A 21,547-nucleotide genomic window follows, 5' to 3' on the forward strand; every position below is an offset into this window, starting at 1 on the left:
TTATCCAATGACACCCCTCAAAACAATAGAGAATCTGTCCTCAGTGGCTCCTGGAACCTGCTGCTAGGGAGACTCTTCCTTCACAATGGGGGTCACTGAGTGGAAGGGCCCTGGGCTGAGTGGGGTGGGGGGTTACCAGGACTCCATGATCCTGGCTGTCTGGGTTTGTTTTCCCTTCCGTACTTCATAACTCAGCTCCCAAAAGGACTGTTTTGAACTGAGAAAGGGAAGTTGCTTGAGTAACCCAGTTAGAAAGCCACCTAGGAGGTGGACATGAGAGGCAACTCTCTGTCTGCAAACACCTTTCCTACCCTTTCTGGGGCGCCCTCAAGCTAGGCTGCACCTGCTTCTTGGCAGGGTGCAGTCTAAATTTAGGATAAGGGCTGTTTCTCCAAACACTAGTGCCAGGCGCCACCCTCAGGTATTGGAAAGGAGAAAGGCTTGAAAGACCTGCTCTTCCATTTGGTCAGTCTAGCCTTGTAGGGAAACTCCCTGGAGAACTCTTAGGTAAGAAGAAGGGTGGGGTTGAGAGTGAAATTTCCATGGAGAGGGGCCCTATACCACCACCACCACCTCCTCCTCCTCCTCCTCCTCCTCCTCCTCCTCCTCCTCCTCCTCCTCCTTCTTCTTCTTCTCTCTCTCTCTCTCTCTCTCTCTCTCTCTCTCTCTCTCTCTCTCTCTCTCTCTCTCTCATCCTTGCTGTCCTGGCTGGCTTGGAACTTGCCAGGTAGAAGCCAGACTGGCCTCAAACTCAGAGATCTGTCTTTGCCTCTTGAGTGCTGGGATTAAAAGGGTATAGAGCCACGCCTGCGTCTCTTTTTGAGACAGGAACATATTCGGCTCATGCTGGCCTTGAACTTGCTATGTAACCAAGGATGGTCTTGAACACCTGATTATTCTGCCTCTACTGCCCAACTGTTGAGATCACAAAGGAAAGCCACCACGCCCAGATTTGCATGTATATCCCGACAATAAACACACCATTTATCAGACGCCGACATTTATTTCTCACGATGGAAAGAGATGAGCAGAGGGTTTAGCGAATCAACCCCATGCAGTGAGGTTAGCGGGTCATTTTGGAGACAAGACAGTGGCCCTTCTAGATCCACATCCCAGGGTCACATCAGTGTGCATCCAAGTAGGGAGCCCTTGCGGTGGCCAGTGAAGGAGGTAGAGTGTTCTCCAAGGAAATGGGAAAGGACTTGGTGGAAAAATGGAGCGGAGAGTGCCAGCTGACAGAGGAGACTAGAAAGACCACTCTAGGCACTGTGCCATGAAACAAGTGGGACAAGAACAGGGAAATGATCTTCAGAAGAAGAGGAGCCAGGGGTAGGGAGAACATTCTGGAAAGCTGGAGTTCTAAGGACGTGGGGAGAAAGGCTCAGGCTACAGCAAATGGCAAGAACACAGCCATGGAGTGAATCTCAGTGCAATAACCAGAGGCCAAGGCCAGCCAAGGAGGTGAGGGAGACAAGAGCCAGGGCAGGCGTGGGCCTCGGAGCTGGGCTATTGCAGTTGTCCTTGTCACAGCAGGTAGTGTTGTAGTTCAGGCCCAGCCTGCGGTTGGTTTGGTTGAAAGCCTCCACACAAGGCTCGTCTGGTGTGCCACAGCGCAGGTTAGAGAAAACCCACATCTTCCCTAGAGAGGTAGGAGCCAACAGAGGAGGGATCAGGAGTAGGCATTGGCTTGCCTGTGTCCATTGGCTACTCTCCCTTCCCAAAGTCGCTTGGCCCCACCCTTCTTCTCGATTTTCAGTCTAATCTCCCTTCCTGAGTGTAAGCCACATCCCTGCATCTAGCACCAGCACCCATTTCATAGGGTCGTCAGTCACAAGCATTCACAAGCACAATGTAGAGACGCAGGTCAGTGCCTGGCACACAATCATCTTGGGCCACATGCTGTCTCCACTGTTAACTCTCTGTCCTAGCCCTGGATGGGCTTCAGTCCCAGATAGCACCCCCACCTGGCCCCTCCCTCCTGGAAAAGGGGATGTTACCAAGGTACACATTTGTTGTCAAGCATTTGTGGCCTGGCTCCAGGCGACAGGACTGGCGGTCCACGCAGCCCAGCACAGGGACCTTGTAGCAGGAATGACATCTAGTGTCAGCTGGGGAGATAAGAAGTCAGGTTGAGGTGATGGGATGTCTCAGTCACCTGAGGATGAGTTGAGTTAGGGGAAGGGTGGAGAACTGCCCACTAAGCAACCAGAGTCTCTGACCTGCTTTGTTCACAGGGACAGAGCAGGTGAATACAAAGTGGGCGTTGTGCGGAGGCATTTGTTCTGTGTGGAAACTACACACCCTAAATACCTTCCTCCACCCAGCCTGTTTGGGATGAGTCAAGAATTGTACTAACAAAAACTTGGAGCTAGGGATGGCTGGGATATGGAGAAAGCTTGGAGACAGAGAGAGTAGAGGTTAGGAAAGAGGATGAGACAGAGAGAGAGAGAGAGAGAGAGAGAGAGAGAGAGAGAGAGAGAGAGAGAGAGAGAAGAAATTATAAAGTGTAGAAGTTAGCAGTGCCTTCAGAGATGGCATGGAATTGAGGCTGTAAGAAAGCCACCTGTGACCAGCTTTAGAAGTTGACTAGACCGCCACCAAGAGCTTGGGAAGAATCAGTCCTGAATGGATCCTTTCTACGACTGCTCCGGCTCTCACTCTATGGAAGAAGGGATAATACCTGTGAGGCATATCACTGGATTGTCTTATCATCTAACAAAAGTGGAGAGTGGGTGCAGAAGTGGCATGCCAGGATTCCTGTGTTGGCCAACTTCAGGTTTGAGCATGCAAAGTTCCATGAAAGAATGGTCAGCTCAAGGGTGGAGGAGCTTAGTATGCCTCCAGGAGACCCATCTCACTTAGGGGTAAGTCCTCTGGCATCTTCTCTTTAGAAGGCTCAGGGAGAGTATCTGATTCTTGGGAAGGCTGTATGCAGTCAATGGAACCACCCAGAAGGCTTTGCATCCCTGGGGGGGGGGGGGGTATAGGAACAAGCTAAGAAGGGCTATTGCTGAGCACCTCAGTGAGGTGGGATCCTGGCATTTGTGTGCGCGAGCACTCTGCTCAGTGCAGAAGGTGATCGAAGGCTGCTATGCTAGATCCTGGAGACCTGCATGTTGGAATGGGGCTGTCCCGAGGGTTAGAGTGTCCAGGAAGGGAGCACACCGGGTCGGAAATAAGAGACCCAGTGCTGGAGCAGGTAAGAAGAGTGGGCCAGGAGAATATGGGGGCTAGGAGAAGATGGCAGTGGAGACCTGGTCCTTAATAATGGACCAAAGAGCCAGGTGTGATGCTTGTGTAAATCCCAGCATTTAGGAGGTAGAGACAGGAAGATCAGGAGTTCAAGGCCAGCTTTGGGTCTGAGAATAATCTACCACAAAGACAGGGTTCAAGCAAGCCAAAAATTAAAAACAAAACCCTGACATATCAGGGAAGCCCCAGGTTTTGAGATCCAGACCACAACTCTGAGGCAGGAGCAGGAGTCAGTTTTAAAGGGAAAAACCACAAAGAGTCCCATCCATTCATAATGTAATGGGGGAGAAGTGGAGAAGTGGCTGGGGACTTTCCATGGTGGAACACTTTCAGCTATCAGGGAGTTCTGTGGTCTGGTGGCTGGCTCTGGGCCAGCCAGTCAGAAGGGGGTGGGATGTTTGTGGTGTACCCTCATTCTAGACATCTGCGGGAGGGGGCCTGGGGGTTGCAGTTAAGCCTCAGGAAATTGTGGGTGGTGCTCAGGGCAGAGTGGAGTTCCTTCTGCTAACTAGGATCTAACAACACATGAATTTGCCCCCCCAAAAGAGGACAAGTAAAGAAATGAAGGGAGGAAAAGGAGGAAAGGAAAGAGAGGGTAGGGAGAGAAAGAAAAAGAAAAATGGAGCAAGGCACCCCCCATCATACTCAGACATCTGATCCTAGAGGCATTGGGGAGACTAAGCCAGGTAGGGATAGAGCTTCTTGGGGTCCTGAGTAGAGGGAAATATGGAGTATTGGGTAGGGTTGGGGTGGGGCCTGGGGCCCCCTGGCACTCACCTGAGACCCAGCAGCAGAGCAGGGCAGACAGGGTGAGCAGCAGCAGGTGTTTCATGGCGAGGGTGCTGAAAATGTCCACAGCCCCAGAAGCTGGCAGTAGATTCTCAGGGAGCCAGGTCTGAGAGTTGAGCGTCCTTTTTGGAATTTATAATCCCAAAGGCCCCTCCCTTCCAGGCTCTGCCCTCTGTGGTACCTCCCTTCCAATTTATACCTAGCTAACCAGAAAGAAAGGCCAGAGGTGGGGAGGGTCCGAGCAGGCCTGGGTAGGGAGGGGAGACAAGGGGGGGGATGGGAGAGGACAAGTGTGACTAGTGGCCAACTCCATTTTGGATCTTGGTTTTAGGACCCCCAACTGAGGGCCCCACTGCTCTGAAGGAGCATCAGAAAAGCCTCTGTGACTTAAACAGCCACAGTGCCAGCTCCTGTTAGTTCCTAGGATGTGAGCAGTGGGTTGTAGCCTGAGTTGATCATCAACTTTGGGTCCCTGGTGGTAGGGAGACATTGATCAGGGACATGCAGGCAGAAATTGATGAAACAGACTGAATTAATGTAGATTCATTCCCCCACTCTGTCTTCCAACTGATGCTCAGCCACAGGAAAAGGTTTGTGACATCATGGAGGGCTTCTGTCATAGAAGGGGGACTGAGGCTGTGTATCCGGAAGGACCACACCAAATAGCTAAGGATGCGCTCACACCACTGTGCTTGGGCTTGGGAGGAGGAGCATCATGGGCACCCAGAGGTGAGATAGGAACTAAGATAAGAGTAGAGATAATAACAATGTCATGCACTGAGCATTCCTGTATGTCATCTGTTATTTTAGGCACCCTCCATGTGTTTATTTGGTTCTCACATGCTTTAATCTCCATTTTCCTGATGAGGGAACAGCCAGAAGTGACTTGCTCACATTACCCAGCTACTGTGTGGCAAAATCAGGATTTGAACTCAGGAAGCTGAGCTTCAGAATTTGTGGTACTTGGGATCATGCTAGTTTGCAAAAAAGTGTAGAGCCTTTGCAAAATATCTTGATCACAAATTTTAAACAGTTTTAAAAGATTTGAAGACTGCTAGTTAGTTTGTGAGGATTCCTAGAGGGATCCAGGAATTGGTGGCCTCACTCTGGCTCTTATCTGAGCCCCCCGGTCCCGCAGTATCCCCATCTCTGCCCCTCCACTTCCCTCTCCGGTCTCAGTGCTGATTCACTCCGGCCTCTGCCTACCACATCCCAGCCATGGCCCTGGTTCTGCAGCTGCTGCCTCTGTTGCTCTCAAGGGTCCAGGGGGACCCCGAGGGTAGGCCATCCCTGGGAAGTTGTGATGGGCCAAGACAGACAGACTAGGGTCGCCTGTGGAGGGGGCTTTATATAAGATCCAGAACGGTAGAAGGTCAGAGTAGAGGAAGGTGTGTGTGTGTGTGTGTGTGTGTGTGTGTGTGTGTGTGTGTGTGTGTGAGAGAGAGAGAGAGAGAGAGAGAGAGAGAGAGAGAGAGAGAGAGAGAGAGATATCTAGCCTGGCAAAGTGGCCCTAACCACCTAACTGCCTTCGCCTTCTTCCTCCACCTCCCCTAGGTTCTCTGAAGGGCAGCCCTGGGGACCGGGTGAACCTTTCCTGCAAAGATGTCTTAGAGCCCGCCCGCTGGGCTTGGGCGCCTAGTTTTCCGGCGTGCAAGGGCCTGTCCAAAGGGCGCCGTAAGATCGTGTGGTTCTCGTCGAGCGGGACCCCAGTGGTGCTTGAGCTCTTCTCTGGCCGCCTGCGTTTCCTGGACACTAGTATCAAGGAGCTAGAGCTACTGCTGAGGGCCGGCGATTCTGGCACCTTCTTCTGCAAAGGACACCAAGAGAACGAGAGCCGCACAGTGCTTCAGGTGTTGGGGGACAGGGCAGACTGCAGGGCTCCGGGATCTACCCACGGTAGGTCGAGGCCCAGATGCAGAGGGGCACTTGGTTTGGACACACACCCTGGACAAAATGCGGGGCGGAGTCTTGTAGAGCGGGAGATCTAGTGGGACCCTGTGGTCGTACCCCTGACCTCGGTATCCCTCCCTGCACCGCGCATCTCCCCAGGTTCCGAGTATCCCAAGGTCCTGATTCCTCTGCTGGGCATTGGGCTGGTGCTGGGACTGGGTGCCTTGGGCTTGGTCTGGTGGCGGCGCAGGTGAGCACCGGAGGCGGAGCCTGGTTTAATACAGGGTGTAACCAGTCAGGACGGGGGCGGGGTGGGGTGGGCGGAAAGAGGTGGGGCAGAACCCTAACTTTAGTAAAGAACCAGAAGTATCTGGAGGCTTGGGGTTGGTTTAAAGAGGGCGAGAGGTCAGCCCTTAGGTGCTAGGCTACAGGCTGGAGGAGGAAGCCCAGAGAGTGGGCGGGACCTGGTTCCGGAGGAGGCCGAGTTGTTTGGCTGGTCGGAGACTGCAGTTTGCACAGTTCTCATTGGCGCCGCCTGTGGGCCGAGGAACCAGTGGGACCAGTTTGATGACTCTCCAAGGACTTCCTTACAGGCACCCGCCCCCGCCCCCGCCCCCGCCCGGACCACTCCCCGCATTTGGTGAGATTAACTGCACCCCATTTTCCCTCTCCTACCCGAACAATCCCCAACCCTGATTTCTTGAGTCTGAGTCCTTGCCGGTAGCAGACAAAGTTGGTCGTTTTCTCTCCATCCCTCAGCGGTCCCTCCCTCCCGCTTAGCTCCAGTCATAAATGCTGAGCCGCAGCAGCCTTTAGAACAGGAGTCCAAGACCTCAGGCCACCTGGACCAGGAGCCGGTAAGGGGCTGGAGAGAGGAAGGAGGCAGGCCGGAATCCCGGAGAAAAGGGGGCGCAGAAAAGAAGCCCAGCTAGCTTGTTGTGGAGCAGCCATGTAATCCCAGCACTCTGGAGGTTTAAGCAGGGGGTTGGAGCTCAGACTTTGCCACATAGTCTCCTCTGACCACCGGGCGAGGGGGTGGTGGTGTGTGGGTGTATTGATTCTAAGCTAAGGGGTCAGATTGCTGAGACCATCTGCCTTCCCCCTCTTCCTCCTTCAGAGCCTGCACTACGCTGATCTGGACCACTCCGTCCTCGGGAGGCACCGCCGGATGTCCACAGTGGTTCCTGGCGATGCCTCCACTGTCTATGCGGTTGTAGTTTGAAGGGAAGCTCTTGCTCTCCAAACCTTCCAATCCCGGGCTTCCCTTCTCTCTATCACCTCCTCAGCTGGAGGGGGGAGGCACCATGGACAGAGGCACTAGTCTAGGCGTCTGGATACCTGGGTTGTCTCTGCAACTCTTCGGCTTTTCTCAGCCACTCCCATCTCTCCTGTAACAGCTTTCCTTCACCACTGATGCCCTCTCTAAAGACGACCAAGCCGTCTGTCTTAAGTTTTAACTCCCAAATAGATATCCCATCTGTTCACTCTCCCTTTCCAAACAAGCATTTTGATCTTAAGGCATACACCGGCATTTTCCTGCCTCACACCCACTCCTATGCTCATTGGCTGTGGCTGCTCATTTACCGTCTAAGGTTGCCAGTGATGTCCTAGTCCACAAGATAACATTCACTGACTTGGCCCTAGATCAGCCCTCTTTAAACCCTGATTTACTTTGTTGTGAAATCTCCCTTCTAGATGCCCGGCCATTCTGTTTGCCTCTTCCTCCTCCTTCCTCCTCTTCTAGGAAGCTAGCCAATCCTCAGCCCCCTTCCCTCCAACCCAGATCTCAGTCCTAGTACACCCTGTCCAGCTAGCCTCGGGCATTTTACACAAGGCATATCGAATCTGACTCAGTCATTTCTTCCTGGGCCCTCCTCTGCATTCTCATGACCAACCCAAGTTGCCCAAGCCAGAAACTCGGAGTCAGAGCACACCAACTCCTCTCCCACACAGGGACTTATAAAGCTCCCCACACATCTTTCCTTTAGAGACAGGCTCTCCTGTAGCTGAGGCTGGCTTTGAACTCCTGATCCCCTTGCCTCCACCTTCAGTGCTGGGGTTACAGCGATTGCAGGCACGCACCACCACACAAGGTCTTGTCTTAGTGTCACTGTCAAATCTGAACCTGTCTCCAGGTCTATAGCTACCACCAGAATGTACTTTCATCCTTTGCTTCAGGGGTGACCCACACTCCCTTCTGACCCTCCTGCCCTCCTGAGCATCCACCACTGGCCCTCTCCTGAGGCTTCGGCTTTGGGTACGGGTGCTGCAGCACTTTGCGTACTCTTAGGCTTCTCTGTCATTTCCTGTGTATACATGCCCACCTTAGATTCTCTACAGTTTTCTCCCTGCAATATTCATTGGTCCGGTGAAATACATTCCATCTTCTGGATTCCTTTTCCCTCTTCCTTCCTTCCTGCCTGGATTCCACTCAAATGTAGCTTTTCCTGGGATATTGATCCTTATACCAAATGCTTGCCCACTCCTGAACAAAATTTGATGCTCTAGAAACCCCCTGATTTTTTCTCATAGAAACAGACTCCTGAAAATCATCCCATTCTAACCTGTCTGCCAATTTACAAAGGACTGTCAGGAACTACAAGTTTCCCGACATCAGGGGACTAACCCTTTTGACTCACTGTTAAGCCTCAATATGACACGAATAAGTGTCTCGGAAAACATTGTTCTTCTTTATCAAATAAAGGTGGACAGGTAATCCACCAGTGTCTGAATCATCTGACATTTAGGTGAATTCAGAAAGTGATCCACCCATGCATGCAATCCCTTTTCTGCCCTGGATACACTCCCCACAACAGTCTCTTGTTCCTCTTTGTACCTGAGCCCTGTGACAGAGCCGGGAGTGAGTCAGGGAGCACAAAGCAGAGGGTTTTTAAATTAAAGAGTCCTGCTGGGCGGTGGTGGCAGCACACGCCTTTAATCCCAGCACTGGGAGGCAGAGCCAGGCGGATCTCTGTGAGTTCGAGGCCAGCCTGGTCTATAAAGCGAGTTCCAGGAAAGGCACAAAACTACACAGAGAAACCCTGTCTCGAAAAACCAATAAATAAATAAATAAATAAATGAGTCCTCCTCCCCAGCACTGGACCTAACTTCAGGTTTCAGCCCCAACCCATCCCTTTCTCCCAATGAGACATCAGCCACAACCCTACCTAAAAGGCCAATTTTATTTTATTGGTTTTGACAGAGAGGACTCACCCAATGGCTCCTTTGTTCCACACTAACTCCTCCTTTGTCCTGGAGCGTCTCCCCACTACTACCTACTTCCCATCCTCTATTACCTGATTCTACCCCCTATACGGCTCTATTCCTGACCAGTTGGTGCCCCAAGCCCAGGCCCTCAGCAGTGGGGGCGTGTGCTGAGCACCAGGCAAAGGGAGCTGAGGCCAGCACCAGCCTTCTCCAGTTCTGAGCAGGATACGGGTACCAGGGTGACGTCAGAGAGCTTCTGCAGAGCCTGTGGGGAGGACACCGAAGGTGTTTTGATACGAGTCACGGTCCCCTCCAGCCAGTTCCTAGTGGCCCCACCCAGACTTCTGGAGAAAGGCTCCTGTCCTTTCTGCCACTGAGAAAGACAGACTTCTTTCTCTGGTCGGTGGAGTTTGCCCCTCCCTCACCTCCTGGCTGTTGGGCAGGTCCCCAGCTCCGCGGTGCAGGAGGAAAGGAGTGGTACCAGGCAACCCAGGACGCAGAAAAAGACAGTCAGCAGCTGCGTCATCTGGGAGGGTCAGAGAGGCGTAGGGGTGATCTGTCAGCACTGCCATTGCCTGGAGAGAGAAGGAGGGTGCTGAGTTCTGAGTCCACAGCTGAGTCCGCCCGACCTACCTCAAAGAAAAGGCTTGGGACAAGGGTTACATGTGTGAGATATTGACACAGTTGGTCTCAAGGTCTCGGACACTTTAGCCGCCGTTTTCTTTTGCAAGCCCTCCCCAACTCTTGTTTCTTCTGCACCCCTTGTTTACTAGGGTGTCCTTTTGTGTTAGACGTCTTAGTAAGGACAAGGGCTGAGGGCGATTCCCAGAGCTAGCCAGATTCCCGGCCTCCCCAGCTGAGCCACGCCCACGCTGGCCACACCTCCTCCACCAGTCCTGCCCCGCCTCACCCTGACAGCCTTTTGGGCAGCCTCGCTGCTTCCAGCCACCACAGTGCGGGGTCCCCCCATGCCGCAGAGGCCGCGCAGGTGCGAGGCTCCTGAGACCGGCACGGTAGAGACAGCGAAGTCCTAGGGAGAGCGAAGGGATTCGGGGTACGTAAGGAGCCCAGATCAAGCCCTCTGGCACACTGGCCGCGCTCCCTCCCCAAGCTGCTCAGGTTCCTCACCCGGAATGTGTCTGCCACGATCTCAGCTCCTCGGTGATTGGTCCACTTGGAGAGGCCTACGAAAAACTCCCGGCCTGAACCCCGGGAGGACACGCAGGTTTGAAGGCCAGAGTGAGTTTAGAATCAAGACCTGAGATCGCCTAGTCTACCAAACTCGGCTTCCCTGTGCCAAGTGCCCCTCCCCCGGGAGTGCTGACCACCCGTGGCCTCACCTGTGAAGAGGACGTCGGTGCCATCCAGCGTCGCGTTCTCGTCCCCCATCTCCACGATCCGGAGCCCCAAGTCCTGGAGAGCTTTGCGGACTCCATCAACCTTGGAGAAGAGAGAGCGGGCTGAGACATCCTCACTCCCTACTTCCTGCCAATCCCAGACATCCAGCCTCCTCCCCACGACCGCCACCCCCACCCGCGCCACCCTGTCCTCCAACACACCCGCACCCTGCCACTCACCTCGGGCCTACGCGCTGGGCTCCAGGGCCGCGTGATTAGGGCCGTGTCTCCTTGGATCACGGCGGTGTCACCAAGCAGTGGTCCCAGCGGCAGTGATTCCTCGGGAGGCAGTTCAAGCAGCTGCAGCCCTAGTCGCTGCCTCAGTTTACCTCCTAGTACTCCATGCTCCCTTTGAGCTTTAGCCAGGTCCAGAGATGGAAGACCAGCCCCCGCGCCCTCCCCGGATGCCAGGCTCTCGGGGACACCCCGGATCAGGGCATGGGAACAGCGACCCAGCCCCTCCCCCGGCGTCCCCATCCCATCCACACAGACGCCCCTTCCAGCCAAGCCGATTTCTGTTTTCTCTTTACTCCACTTGTCTGAGAAGAGACAGAAGGGGGGGAGGGGGTAGCAGAGAAAGACGTGCAGAGGAGAGAAGGGGGAGTGTTAAAAGCTCCTGGGTCTTCCTCTGGCCGTCTCCAGGCGCCCCTCCCACTCTGCCCCACCCCCTCCCGACCTTCCTTCCCTGTGGACCCCCACTCAGCCTCCTTTCAGCAGGGATCTGCTTTAAGAGGCGCCCAAAGAACAAGACTTGGATCCTTAATCTCCCAAACACCTGTTGCCCCTGCTCGGGGGCTCCGCTAGGTCCCTGCCCCGCGCCCCTCCTGGCAGCCGCTAGGATGCGCTCACTCCCCAAAAATGCGGCGGCCCCGCCCCCTTAACCCTCAGCTGCTCGCAGCAGGGGGGACCCGAAGTCCTGCCAGGGACCCTCAGAGGTTATGGGACAGGAAAAGAAAGCTGGGTAGTGAATCGGGGCCTGGGATGTGGGAGTCCTGAACGCTCGAAGGAGAGAGGAGGAGAGGGGCGAACCGGGGAAATTAGAGTCTAAGGAGTTAAGCATCCTCCCTCTCCACCCCGGCTGGTCACGCTGCCCTTCGAGCGACCCAGTATAAACCAGACTTAGTCCCGGAGGACTGGGAGAGGTCTTAAGCGAAATCCGGAAGGCGGGGGAAACGGGGGCGGGGGGGGGGGCGTGGAACCACTCCTGGCTTCAGAACTCGGTACCCCTGTCCATCTCCCACCAAAGTCTACCCCGCCCAGCTCCTCGTCCAAGTGCAGGTTATCTGCACACTCCGTCCGGTGCACGTACCGCCCCAGCACCCCCAAACTGCAGCCTCTCCATACCGTTGGGAGACAGCCCCCTCTCCAGACTCACCAGCGGCCACCTCCACTCACGCAGCGTTGTGATTTCGGCCTTGGCCCCACCCCCAGAGGAGAGAGTTGATGGAGATGGGAGGCTGAGTCTTCAAGCTGGGGAGACTAGGAGCTTGGGCTTTTGAGGGGTTCACCAGTTAGGCGAGCTCACATTCGGCGATGGGGCGGGGGCGCGATGGTCTGGCGGCTCCGGGGCATTGTCTAAGCGGGACGGGGCGGGACCTCCCGAGACCACGCCCATTCCGCCCTGCTAGGCCGCGCCCATTCCTCCCGGACCGAGCCCCCCGCCCCCCGCCCCAGCTCCGGCACCGCCCCAAGAGCGCTCGCTGCCCAGGCCCACTCAGATCCGGCTGGCCCTGGCTGCGGGGCTGCAAACAAGACGTGGACTGTAAAACAGCCCTCTAATGGACGGATGCAAAACATGGCAGCCCCGGTACAAACACTCCCCTCCTTAATTCCTGGCAGATGCCCTGAGCTTAATTAAGATCGTTGACCCTCCCCTCATTTCGTGCGCACTACACTTCAAGCCCTCCTTGTGTAAAAAACACACTAGATTTTCATTCTGTATTTTATTACCGAAATACGTTGTCCTACCCACCCCACCCCACAATAAAAACCTCGTCACCTGCCCTTTACCCCATTTCTCCCTCAGCCCTACACAAGTGCCCCGGATTTCCCGACCAGTGGTTGTTCTGAAGTGTGTCCATTAGCCTCCCAGAGCTATGGAGAGCACAGAGTGGGTGAAAGAGACTTAAAAGCGCCTTCATTTCAGGGCCTTGGCCACCTGCTCATAGGCCAGCTCTATCTCCTCGTCATCTGGACAGGTGGAGGCGAATTCTTCCCGAGAGTAAGCATTGGTCAAGTACCGATGCACTCCACGGAATGCCTCTGGGATAGTGAAGCCTCTGTACTTTTTACACACCACCTGGAGATAAGAGAAGTCGGCAGTTAGCCCCAGGGAAGTCGGGCTTGCTTTGGTCTGCAGCAGTTGGACTTTCCCTCCAGGGTCCTCCAGATTATCTGGCTTTGCTTCGTAACAGATTTTTTTTAGTTGCTGTTGTTTTGAGGCAAGGTCTCTCTATGTAACTCAGGCTAGCTTGATCTCTGGAACCTTCTAACGCCTCAGCCTGAGAGCTGAGATTACAGGTACACATCCCTGTGCCTAGAGTCTTTAAAATTTGTATTTTTATTTTATGTTTTGCCTCCAAGTATGACAGTGCACCACGTGTGTAGTGTCTATAAAGGCCAGAGGAGGGCGTCACCTCCTCTGGAATACATTACAAATGGTTGTTAGTTGCCATGTGGGTGCTGGGACTGAACCTGGGTCCTTAGGAAGAGCAGCTAGTACTCTTAACTATTGGGTCATCACTCTAAGCCCACTAGAGGCCTCTTACTGATTCCTTCCTTCTCTCTTCTTTTCTTATTTATTTATTTATTTATTTTAAGACAGGGTTTCTAGCCGGGCGGTGGTGGCGCACGCCTTTAATCCCAGCACTTGGGAGGCAGAGCCAGGCGGATCTCTGTGAGTTCGAGGCCAGCTTGGGCTACCAAGTGAGTTCCAGGAAAGGCGCAAAGCTACACAGAGAAACCCTGTCTCAAAAAAAAAAAAAAAAAAAAAAAAAAGACAGGGTTTCTTTGTGTAGTGCTGGCTGTCCTGAAACTCACTCTATAGACCAGGCTGCCATCAAACTCACAGGAATCCATCTGCCTCTGCCTCCCGAGTGCTGAGATTAAAGGTGTGCACCACCATCGCCCAGCTCCTTACTGATTCTTATCTAACCTGCCATTTGAAATCTCCAAAATGGTTTGCTCTCTTGATTAAAAAGAAGAGAAGCCAGACATGGTGACAAAAGCCTTCAATCCCAGCACTGGGAGGCAGAGGCAGGAGGATCTCTGAGTTTGAGGCCAGCCTGGTCAACATAGCAAGTTCCAGGACAGCCAGGGATACACAGAAAGATCCTGTCTCAAGAAACCAAAATAAATAAATAAATAGTAGTAAAAAAGAAAGCGAGAGAAAGATGGGCTGAAGAAATGGCTCCGTGGTGAAGAACACCCATTACTCCTGTACAGGTCCAGAGCTTGATTTCTAGCACCCACATTGGGTAGCTCCAGGTTCAGGGGATCTGACTCCCTGCACCTGCACTCATGAGTAATTAAACATACACATAGAGAGAGACAGGGGCAGAAAGGCTAGATATGTGTTTAGCCCTGGGTTCTAATTCCAGCAGACAGACAGACAGACACACACACACACACACACACACACACACACACACACACACACACAGGAGAACATAATTAGCAGAGTGTAATGTTATTTTTGTGGTGAATTTTGTCTCTTTTTCGATTTGATTTTCAGGTCATGTATATGAATGTTTTATATTCAATTTCAACCTTCTGTGGGCAAGAACTAATCAAACATCATTGGGTTCTTTATTTTTTAAGAAGGGAGGACCTCCAACTCACACCTCAGCCTGGAGAATGCTGAGGATCACGGGAAATGAGGCACTTTGTCCGGATCTTTGACGGCAGCGGAGTGCTACTCATTCAGTTGGTGGGGGAGTGCTAACCCGCCTACGTTTCACTGAGTTACACTGTAGCTTTAAGGCTATGACAAAAACATAGGAAACAGCAACTTGTGTCTTCCTTGAGAGGAAATGGGAGGCCTGGGTTATATAGTGAGTTACTGTGTAGACTTGGGAGAATCCTGCTTTGTTTAAACTTGGGATTTGGCAGTGACAGAGATGCAGGAAAAGCCTTCTTGGAAGTGCCCCTGGACACAGACAGGCAGACACGCATGCACACACACACACACAGGGGCACACACACACACACACAGGGGCACACACACAGGGGCACACACACACACACAGGGGCACACACACACACACACACACAGGGGCACACACACACACACACACACACACACAGGCACACACACACACACAGGGGCACACACACACACACACAGGGGCACACACACACACACACACACACACACACAGGGGCACACACACACACACACAGGCACACACAGAACATCTGGAACATCACTCTTGCTCAGACACTGTGTAACCACGGCTTAAATCACTGACGGGATTCTCTTAATTGGGCAACAACTGCTAAGGGACAGGCTGGCATCCCTGGGCTGGCATCCCTGGGCAGGGTCCACCATTGGTAACAATCTACAGAAACTGTTCTAAGAAAGAAGTCACCTTGGGGTGCTGAGATTGCTCCACTGGGTGAAGACACCAAGTCAGGTGACCGAAGTTCCGTCTTTGGTAGCCACACGATGGAGGAAGAGACCCAATACCCTCAAATTGTCTTGTGACTTCTGTATACCCTGTTTGTGCCTGCCCACTTACAATAAATAAAAGGTAATTTAAGAAAGTTTTCACCTGAAAGATTCCTCCCACAGTGACCACCCACCTGTACGATGTGAAGCTTTGGCAACAGGTTACAGTCAGCCAGGGTGAGCTCATTGCCATCCAGAAACTTCCTCTGAGAGACGCCCTCATCTTCAGCGCTAGTTTCATCCACTTCTTCTGGGAGGGGGGATGTCAAGTAATTGTCTAGAACCTTCAGGGCTTTCAGGAGCCCCTTCTCTAGATCTGTTCGAGAAAGGAAGCTGATTAGAACCTTAAACACTCGGGAGGACGGTCTGCCCAAGAAAAGCCATTGAGTCATGAAGACATAGCTCAGAGGTAAAGCACCTGCTAAACATGTGTGAGACCCTGAATTTGATTAAAAAAAAAAACAAAAAACCTAACAGCACCATGTACGCTATTGTTAATTGTGTAAGATGTGTGTGTATAGATGTCTGCATATGTGTGGAGGCCAGAGGTCAATATCCAGTGTTTTCCTCAGTGACTCCATCTTTTTTTCTTACTTTATTAAAGATTAATTTATAAGCCTGTAGCAGTTTTTGTACACCTTGTGCATGCAGGAGCCTGAGGGGCCAGAAACAGGTTCTGATTCCCAGGCACTGGAGTTACAGATAGCTATGAGCTGTCATGTGGATGCTGGGCACCAAACCCTGGTCCTCTGCAAGAGCAGTCATTGATCTTGGAACCATCTCTGCAGTCCCCACTCTACACAAGGTCTCTCCCTGGACTTGGAGCTCACTAATTAGACTAGCTGGACAGCCTCCGTCCAAGCCTCCTCCTGCCTCTACCTCCCTAGCACAGGGATTATAGTAGCTGCCATTCTGCCTGGATTTTGACATGGGTGCTACACATCCCAACTCAGGTACTCACACTGGATGGCAAACACTCTATTGACTAAGCCATCTTCCCAGTCCCTGGCTGGCAATTTATTCCCCCAAGTGCTAGAAATTGAGCCTAGGATTGCACACACTATCCAAGCTCTGCACACCGAATCACACCTCAGCCTTATAGACTAATCCATCTGCAGAGAAAAACCTCAGTTACTTCCTGTAAGCCCAGGAAATGGGTATTATCCCCACTTACAGATCTGGAAGCAAATTTAGAAAGGTGCAGAGACCTTCTCAGAATCGATCCCCAACAAACCCAAAACAATTATGTAAAAATAGTAAAAGAACTGTCTGTGAGCCCGGTGATGAATGCTGCAGTACATGTAGTGGTGTGTGGGGACACATATGAGTGTGCACTTTTAAGAATGAACTCAAGCTGGGTGATGGTGGCGTACGCCTTTAACCCCAGCACTTGTGATTGCAGAGGCAGGTGGATCGCTGTGAGTTCGACACCAGCCTGCTCTACAGAGTGAGTTCCAGGACAGCCAGGGATATACAGAGAAACCCTGTCTCGAAAAAACAACAACAACCACCAAACAAAAATAACAAAAGAATGAATTCTAGAGGGCAGAGACATGGCTTGGTGGGTACCAAGACATGCTGTATAAGCATGAGAACCTGGCTCCAGATGCCAGCACCCCACATAAAAAGCTGGTCGTGGGGCTGGAGGGATGGTTCAGTGGTTAAGAGCACTGGCTGTTCTGGTAGAAGACCTGGGGTTTGATTCCTAGCACCAACATCTGTTAACTCCAGCCCCAGGGAATCTGACAATCTCTTCTGGCCTCCTCAGGCACTGCACACACGTGGTGCACAGATATACATTCATGCAAACACATACATAAAAATAAAATCTCAATAAAACAGAACAAACCCCACCCCCCAAACCAAAAAGTCTTGGCAATGAGACAGCAGGTAGGTAGAGGGATAAAGCCACAATGGAGGTCCAAAAAAGGTCTGGGAGCATCTGCTCCATCTCCCTGACAGCCAAACTCCCAGGGGCTCCTGGTGCCTCTCAACTCTAGGGTCTTCTCTAGGACCTAAGCTTCTGTTCCGTGAGACTCACTGTCATTGAGTGCCGGGTTTGAGTTCTTGATATAGGCAGAAAACTTGGCAAATATGTCCAGTCCTGAGGTGTTGGACTCAGGGTTCAGAGCAGCCAGCTTTGGGTACCTGGAAGGCAGAGGGAGAGAGAAGGTAGAGTCCTTTCTGGAGGAGTCTCAGCCTCACTGCTTCCCCTCAGCTCTTGTCCTCCAAAGCCTCCCAGCTCCTTCTCCTCTTCCCAAGTGCTCCGTACTTGGGAGGGCACAGCACGGCTTCCAGGAACTCCTCGATCTTGTTGGTGTCCGTATGTACTTCGGTGCCATACAGCAGGAATGGGAGCTGTCCACCCGGGCAAAGCTTCTGAACGGTCTCTGTCCGTCTGGAGAGGGGGCCAGGCATGAAGAGAGGAGAGGGCATCAGAAGAGGCAGGCGTCGAGAGAGGAGAGGGCATCAGAAGCAGAAACAGGGACATGGAGATGGAGGAGAAATGGATTTGTCCCAGATGAGAGAGAGCAGCTTTAAGGCAGAAGGGCTCATGTGGGTGAGCACGAGCATGCACGTGCACGTGCATCTACTCAAGGGATGTTTAGAGGAACAGAAGTGGGCCCACCTCTTGGTGTCCACGGTGGTAACGTTGAAGGTGACTCCCTTGAGCCAGAGCACCATGAACAGCCTCTGGGAGAAGGGGCAGTTCCCAATCTTGGCCCCATCACTGCCAGCCTGAAAAGCAACCCCATCCCAGCGTTAGGCCTGGTATGCCCCATCCTTACCAGGCGATTCCCTGAACCTCCTGCTAGTTCTGACATACAATGCTACACTTTCCAAGCTACTCCCATAGCTGAGCTATTTTCCCTTTGGGCCGGGGTCAAACCCAGGACAGATCAATGGGTAAATTTTCAGCAAAGGTAGGCTCCTGCCATCCTAGCGATTGGCAGGCGGGAGGGGGCAGAAGTACAGCTGAATCCTGGCAAGCTTTGAGGATCTGAATCCAAAAGGCAAAGAGCAGGGGACTCAGTGGGGTTGGAACTGAACATGAGATCCTGACTCCTAGATTCTCAAGTGGGGCAGAGACTAAGAAGAGCTGGGGCAGGGAGTGGAAACCAGGGTCCCCATTCACCAAACCTCTATCCAAGCTGTTTCTGGAAGCTGGGCGGGCACTCAAGTGGACCTAAACCTCACCTGAGAGATACGGAGGGCCTAACAAAGGGGGCAACTTTCTAATTGGATGCAGGTGACCTCATCCCCCAAGGGACACCTCCCCCCAGACGGAGGGTGATTCATCTCTGTGTCTTCAGGCCTCAGCAGCTTCCTTCCTGGCAAGGAAGTGGGGGCAGGGACCTACACACGGAGTTCTCGGCAGCTAGCTGGGGCCACCCTTCCAGTTCCCTAAACTGTCACTCTAGCTGCTTGTCCTCCTAGTTCATGTGCCCTGGTTCTCCAAGGTCCTCCTCACCAGACACAAGCCCAGAATCTCTACAGCATCACCTCACCCAGGAGTAAAAATAGCCCCTGGAGGCGAGTGTGAGGTGGGGACCACACCTAAGGGGCGGACCCAGGCTCCACTTGACCTCCCTGGGCCAAGACAGTGGGAACAGCTGCCAAGGGAACCCCAGCAAAAAGGAGAAACAGGACACACACCGTCACACAGACAGGACACACCAACACACAAACAAGACACACACCATCACATCAACAAGACACACACACCGTCACACAGACAGGACACAACAACACACCGCCAAGATGAACAAAATGGGGGAAAGTCATGGAAAGGGAGGCCCAAGAAGCGGAAGGTGGGGGCAGGGGGGAGGATGGGGAGGGGCGGTGCTGGAGGGGAGCGGCCTGAGCAGCAGAGGAAGACTGCAGCCAGGGGTTTCTAAACCCCAAAGCCCAGACCCGTCTCTCCTTGATCACACCCACAGAGAGCAGAGAGAGAATGTATGGGGGGGGGGGGGCAGACGACAGGCTTTTTCTTCCATACCCACCAGCCCGCATTTTCTCCTAACCCGGGGTCTCCTGTCCCCTCTCTTCGTTAGTAACTATTACTAAATTTTAATCTCCTTCCTGCCTTCTTCTAGTCTCTGGCTCCCTCAGCCCAGAGTGCTGCTTCCTGAGGGCTCTTTCCTTCTACCACGGGACACATTCTTCTTTCAATCCTGCCAGACCCATATTTCTCTCTCTCTCTCTCTCTCTCTCTCTCTCTCTCTCTCTCTCTCTCTCTCTCTCTCTCTCTCTCTCTCTCTCTCTCTCTCTCTGCCCTGTCTCTCTCTCTCTCTCTCTCTCTCTCTCTCTCTGTCTCTCTCTCTGTCTCTCTGTCTCTCTCTCTGTCTCTCTCTCTCTGCCCTTTCTCTCTCTCTCTCTCTCTCTCTCTCTCTCTCTCTCTCTCTCTTCCTTCCTTTCATAGGGCCACATGTCTTAGCCGATTCTCCTCTGACCTTCTCAAACCCCGCCACTGCCCCTTTCTCGTCCTTAGGTCGTCTGGACGTCTGGACCCCGCACCATACCCCATTCACTCTCTCACTCCTGAAAACCCGCTTTTCTCCACCTTCTCTCCTCTAGGTTGCTGGAAACCTCTTCTACAAACTTTTCAGGGCGAGTCCAGAACTCTTATTACAGTCTCACAAGTCTCTCCCCCCCCCTCCCCCAGCAAGATAGCTCCGGGGCTGGGGGTGGGGTCCACGAGGAAAGGGTTGGGGAGTTGGGGCTGGAGCTGGGGAAAGGGGACCACTGGCTTGCAGACGTGGCCAAAGAAAGGGGTGCTCCTACCTTCACGAACAATTCGACCTGAGGTTGTTCTTCAGCCATGGTTGCGTCGGGGACCAGGAAGCAGCCGTCGCTGGGGGAACTGGGAGGGGCCGGGGCCGGGGAAGGCGGGTCTCACGGTCCGGGGTTCTCTCCTCCAGACTCAGGCTGTCCCTGCGGCGCAACCCCAGTCCGATCAGACCCTCCGCTCGCTCCAACGCGGCTTCCCCACCGGCCCGTGCACCCCACACCCAGCGTCTCCACCTCGGTCCCTCCCGTTCAGCTCAGGGAGCAGCTGACTCACCGGACGGCCCCGCCCTGAACCTGGGGAGGGGACGGGAGAGGGAGGGAGGGCAGTGGGAGTGGGTCGGGGACAGAGCATAGGCCTCCCGGACCACGGGGATAAGGGAGGGGGTTAGGAGGGAGGCCTCTCCTGAACACAGCACCTTTTCCGTGCCTCAGTTTCTCGCTTCATTACTGAGGAGGGTGGCCCACTCCTCCAAAGGGAAACTTGACACTAGTGAACTGCCCACGAAGGTGCAGGATGGGGTTTGAGGATGGAAGGGCTCTGCGTCCTTGTCAGTTCCCGCCAGTCTGTCTTCGGGTTTGCCAGGACTCTGCTCTCTGTCTCTGTGTATGTGTGTGTGTGTGTGTGTGTGTGTGTAGGGGGATATGGAAGGAGATACTGAGGTTGGCAGCAATATGGATTGGTGAAAGGCACGGGCTGGGAGAGACCAAGAGGCCTGGTGGGTGGGAGGGAGACAGGAAGCTGAGCCCTGGCTTCACGGCAGGGGCGGTCCTCTGGAAGCCTGTCCATGCTTAGACTTCCCCATCTCGGGCCCCTTACCCTCCGCTCACTGGTAAAGGTTGCCTTGGAGACAGGGCTATCCTGGCACCGGATAACACTGGGCTCTTCCCGGGGTGGGTGGGGTGTCGGCTGGTTCTCACGAGAAGAAAGCAAAGGTCAGACAGATCAGTGTGAGTGGAGTCCCCGAGGATGCCTAAGTAAATAAGGAGACCAGAAACAGTAGCTTTCCCGGGGAGGCTTGGTTTGGGAGTTGCTACCTAACTTTACCACCTATTTAAAAAAGACCTAAAATATGTCTGCCAATATTCCAGCCTCCACGTTCTCTACTGCCCAACCATCCTTTTTCTTTTCTACTCACTGTCTGTCAAAAAAACATCTCCACTTGGAGGAAAACGTGCTGGACTTGGAAAGCCCTAGAAGCAAAACTGGGTTGGAAACAGAGACTGCGAGGGCCGGGGTGAGTGGTGCACGGGTAGCTGAGAACCAGCAGTTAGCGGTTTGCTAACTTCCTCTTCCCAGGGTTTTCTCCTCTCTGGGGGAAGGCTTCCCTCTCCTCTCCCCAGAAAGGCAGAGTAGACTTAGTGTTTGGGCCTTTGAATCACACCATCCCAGAAGGAGATGACTGATCCCGTGAATGAGTGTGCGTTCCCATCGTGCTGACCCTCAAAATCTGCACAGGGACCCTTTCCTACTGGTGGTTTCACAGACACCTTATTTCCAGACTCTCCCCTTTCCCACCGGTCGGTCCCACCGGAGATCTCCACGGGAGAAGCT

General features: G+C 53.4%; 4 protein-coding genes across 5 annotated transcripts; 1 reads left to right on the plus strand and 3 right to left on the minus strand.

The window, feature by feature from the left end:
- Nucleotides 1-983: 983 nt before the first annotated feature.
- Ly6g6c (lymphocyte antigen 6 family member G6C) lies at nt 984-4,653 on the minus strand. Its single transcript, XM_059282023.1, has 3 exons — nt 4,030-4,653; nt 1,998-2,108; nt 984-1,639 (listed from the first exon to the last, which is right to left on the minus strand). The coding sequence occupies exons 1-3, from the start codon at nt 4,082-4,084 to the stop codon at nt 1,425-1,427; spliced, it is 381 nt and encodes a 126-aa protein (XP_059138006.1). The 5' UTR covers nt 4,085-4,653; the 3' UTR covers nt 984-1,424.
- On the plus strand, nt 4,644-8,651 carry Mpig6b (megakaryocyte and platelet inhibitory receptor G6b). Its single transcript, XM_059243869.1, has 7 exons — nt 4,644-4,770; nt 5,596-5,937; nt 6,091-6,181; nt 6,435-6,440; nt 6,525-6,571; nt 6,712-6,788; nt 7,049-8,651. Exons 1-7 carry the CDS (start codon nt 4,644-4,646, stop codon nt 7,151-7,153), a joined length of 795 nt encoding a protein of 264 aa, XP_059099852.1. The 3' UTR covers nt 7,154-8,651.
- A 444-nt stretch (nt 8,652-9,095) lies between these two features.
- Ddah2 (DDAH family member 2, ADMA-independent) lies at nt 9,096-11,180 on the minus strand. The gene is made up of 6 exons (XM_059281805.1): nt 10,716-11,180; nt 10,479-10,578; nt 10,267-10,340; nt 10,049-10,168; nt 9,564-9,713; nt 9,096-9,403 (listed from the first exon to the last, which is right to left on the minus strand). Exons 1-6 carry the CDS (start codon nt 11,010-11,012, stop codon nt 9,287-9,289), a joined length of 858 nt encoding a protein of 285 aa, XP_059137788.1. The 5' UTR covers nt 11,013-11,180; the 3' UTR covers nt 9,096-9,286.
- Nucleotides 11,181-12,463: 1,283 nt separating this feature from the next.
- On the minus strand, nt 12,464-20,828 carry Clic1 (chloride intracellular channel 1). 2 transcript variants are annotated; one of them, XM_059282155.1, is made up of 7 exons: nt 20,813-20,828; nt 19,990-20,139; nt 17,834-17,943; nt 17,477-17,602; nt 17,246-17,352; nt 15,339-15,520; nt 12,464-12,834 (listed from the first exon to the last, which is right to left on the minus strand). In XM_059282155.1, the coding sequence occupies exons 2-7, from the start codon at nt 20,026-20,028 to the stop codon at nt 12,673-12,675; spliced, it is 726 nt and encodes a 241-aa protein (XP_059138138.1). In that variant the 5' UTR covers nt 20,029-20,139; nt 20,813-20,828; the 3' UTR covers nt 12,464-12,672. The 2 variants fall into 2 exon arrangements, with proteins under 2 accessions (XP_059138138.1, XP_059138137.1); XM_059282154.1 differs by lacking the exon at nt 20,813-20,828 and having other exon boundaries at nt 19,990-20,222.
- Nucleotides 20,829-21,547: the final 719 nt, after the last annotated feature.

Source organism: Peromyscus eremicus, chromosome 16_21 (genome assembly GCF_949786415.1).
Source record: "Peromyscus eremicus chromosome 16_21, PerEre_H2_v1, whole genome shotgun sequence".
Classification (NCBI taxonomy): Eukaryota; Metazoa; Chordata; class Mammalia; order Rodentia; family Cricetidae; genus Peromyscus; species Peromyscus eremicus.